At 45.0% G+C, this 3,350-nt stretch overlaps 1 protein-coding gene across 1 annotated transcript in view; it reads right to left on the reverse strand.

Annotated features, from left to right (window-relative positions):
- Window positions 1-1,374: 1,374 nt before the first annotated feature.
- The window catches only part of LOC134440175 (carbonic anhydrase-related protein 10-like), a 66,479-nt gene continuing 64,503 nt past the window's right edge, over window positions 1,375-3,350 (reverse strand). The window contains exon 9 of the mRNA XM_063190144.1: window positions 1,375-2,424. Within this exon, the coding sequence (XP_063046214.1) occupies window positions 2,402-2,424 (23 nt within the window). The 3' untranslated portion in view covers window positions 1,375-2,401. The remainder of the gene's footprint in view (window positions 2,425-3,350) is intronic.

Raw genomic sequence — 3,350 nt, forward strand, 5'->3', positions numbered from 1 at the left:
GTGCAATAGCAGAGCCACTCGCAGCTTTGGCTAGGCCCAGGACAAAGTAATCTGAAAGCACCCCCCCCCCCATCTGATACATGCAATGGCTCTTTCTCAATGCCCAGTGTTCTAGCCTTGCTAGGACGTGAAAAGCCCAGTGATTGGATACTCCTTGGAGTTCACCAAAGAGTATCTAATCACTGGGCGTTTTGCATCCTAGAAAAGCTAGTACACTGGGCATTGAGATGGGGCTAATGTGATGAAGACAGTTCTGGCACGCCTGCCACTAGTGTTCTCGCTGAGATTTTGAACATCCTCTACATTGTCCAGCTCATCTCAGCCCTGTGGCCTGTAGCCTGTTGTGTTGTCCAGAGGGTGCTGGGCTCTGGCTCTTGAAAAGGCTAATTTTCAGTGTCTGCTCACTCATCTTGGGTTTTGTGTTTCAAGGCCATTCGATAGGAAGGTTTTGTAACCTGTTTACCACTTGTTCTGCTGCTCTAAGGGTTTCTTTTTTTCACCCCTGAGGGATAGATGCTGAAGTGAGCGGGTTGGTTCTTGTGTGTCTAAATGTCAAGGGCAGCGTCTGGCCCAGTGCATTGCTGATGGCACTAGGCCTTTATTTTATTTATGGGGTACTTGCTATAGAACAGTGTTTCTCAACGGGGGCGCTACTACCCCCCTGGGGGTGTTGGGAAGGCCTAGGGGGGCGTTGAGAAGGATACAGGCAGCTGAGTGGGGGTGGGGTTTAGTTCCCATTGGGGGCGTTAGTCTATTTTATTTTTCAATACTAAGTGGGCAGTGGCAGATTTATGATTAGGTCAAGGGGGCGTTGGGAAGCTTATGATGAGGACAAGGGGGCATTTGTTCAAGAGGTTGGAAAAACATTGCTATAGAAGAAAAAGACCCTCTGTCCTACTCAAATCTTACCTCTTAAAAATTTTACAAACTGTTCTTTTAAAGATCAAGATCTATAATCTGTTGAAATAAAGCGTTTCATCCTTCAGTGAAGCTAAATTCAAAGGTAATGTCTCTGATTGGTCTGAGGGCAACAGCGCAATTGCTTGACGACCAAGTTCAGATAGATTTTTGGCTCTGAGGCGGAACAGAACTTGGCAATGAAATCATCAATGGGGAACAGGTCTCAACATCCCTTATTGGGTCTTTACCCACGAGAGAGAGAGGGGGCGGTGATGACATCCCCATCTACAGAATAATAAGAGGAAGGGTAATGTATTTATATGCATGGGGTTAGGTTTGACCAGTACAACAGACATGCCAAAAGGAATACACCGTTCAAATGAGTTTTGGAATGAAAAAAATATTCAGCCCGCGGCGGCTTTGGGAGAATAGGGCTGAGGTTCCTTTGGGGGAGGTGGGGAGGTCGGGGGAATAAATCGCAAACCAGACTGAGAAACACTACATTTGCTTCCTATTGGCAATCACACCTTGGCCAGAATCTAATCAGAACTCTGCTGTTGCAAAATTGCCTGAATAAATTGAGGCCTTGGGAGTCATACTTGGCTCTGAAGGCGCAGCATTGTGGCACACAGGTGGATGAGGAAGAGCGTGGTCTCATACTGCCCTCTGCTGGCCGTCATATTACAGACATAACGTGCAATGACACATGTTACAAAATGAGGCTGTGGTCCTGTTCAGCTTTAAGTGGAGTTTCAGCTGTAATTGTATTGAATATCTCAAAAAACTTAACAGTGACAATGTAAATATGTACAACACACTTTGACATTTAACTTTAAGCTTACTGAAAAAAGAAACATCTAGGTTAAACAAGATTGTGCTCTATAGAAGGCAAAGACCCAAGATGGTTTCTCAAATCCCCCTCCCCCACAAAAAAAAATCATCCAACTGCTTCAAGCTGCAAGTTCCCACATCCATCTTGAGTTTCTCCAAGTTTAACCAGGCATTGAGATTCCATGACATACACAAATTCTCTGTGGACAGTGACATACCGTATATATATTTTTTAGAGCCACATAATTTCTGAAAACATGTAAAACATTTCTTAAAAGTTTTTTTTTCTTCTTCTTTCATCATCGTCGACGCCATTTGTAGTCGTCGTCGTCGTCATCTTTTCATAGTTGATTTTGTACACACATATTCTCATCATAATATAAACACATAAATACAATAGAAAAATGAGTCTCTTTGAAGTCGTAAGTGTAAGTAAGTAAGTCGTGAAGTGGATCCTGGCGTGTGTGTGAGTTTGTGTGTGTTGTGTGTGTGTGTGTGAGAGAGAGATAGAGAGCTGCTGCTGCTGGATGAGTTGTTTCCGGACACAGGGCTGCATGGGCATCGTCAGGCGGGCTTCATCAGCTGCTGTGCTGTGCTGCATGTTCTCCAACAGCTCCATCCCAGAGGAGTCCGGGGGTTGTGGACTTGGTGTCCTCAGCTGTTTGTGCAGCTATTTCAAAAGCCATTCATTCACTGGAAGGGAGGGGACACAGGATGGGATGGGATGGGAAAGGCGAGGGTGAGAGGTGGAGAGAGAGAGAGAGAAAACACACACACAGAGATGACAGGGGACAAGGGATGGGATGGGAAAGGGGAGGGTTAGAGGTGGAGAGAGAGAGAAACACACACACACACACAGGACAGGACAGAGAGGATTTGAAATAAATGCACCTTGCTTGCTTGCTTGCTTGACAAGTCAACCTATTACATTATCTAAAGCCCAAGTGATTGCCTCAGCTTTGCCATTAACAAAGCTCACTGATAAATGTGTTAGTTTTTAATAAGGCGCTCAGCCCAGGATGTAGCATTCTGCGCCGTGCAATTCCATCCTAGACAAATGAAAGGTGTGAGCGGAGAGTGTGGTATACTGAGACAAAAAAAAACGCAGGCAAGAAAATCCAAAGGTATATATTTGGTAACATAACATTTGTTCTTTTTCCTTCCCACCCTCCCACCCACACTCACACAGAAGTCTGTAGTATGCAGATTACTTCATGAAGGCACCACACACACACACACACACACACACACACTCTCTCTCTCTCTCTCTCTCTCTCTCTCTCTCTCTCTCTCTCTCTCTCTCTCTCTCTCTCTCTCTCTCTCTCTCTCTCTCTCTCTCTCGCTCGCTCTGCCCTACATCTTCTAAACAACAAATTGGCAGATACCAGAGCCCGCCTTATTGTAAAATAAACACGTTTTCTGCAAAGCTTAACGCAAGCATGCGTAGCATAGCCAACAAACTCTTTTTGGGAAACTGCCTAAAAACTTTATTTAACAGCGTTCTGGCAGACACACAGACAGACACTCGCACTGACACATTAATATATTTACACACATGAATGGTCATTCCCTGTCTCTGTCTGCCTCGCTTGCACTCTTTTTCTCTCCTCCTCTCTCTC

This window comes from Engraulis encrasicolus, chromosome 2, assembly GCF_034702125.1.
Source record: "Engraulis encrasicolus isolate BLACKSEA-1 chromosome 2, IST_EnEncr_1.0, whole genome shotgun sequence".
NCBI lineage: Eukaryota > Metazoa > Chordata > Actinopteri > Clupeiformes > Engraulidae > Engraulis > Engraulis encrasicolus.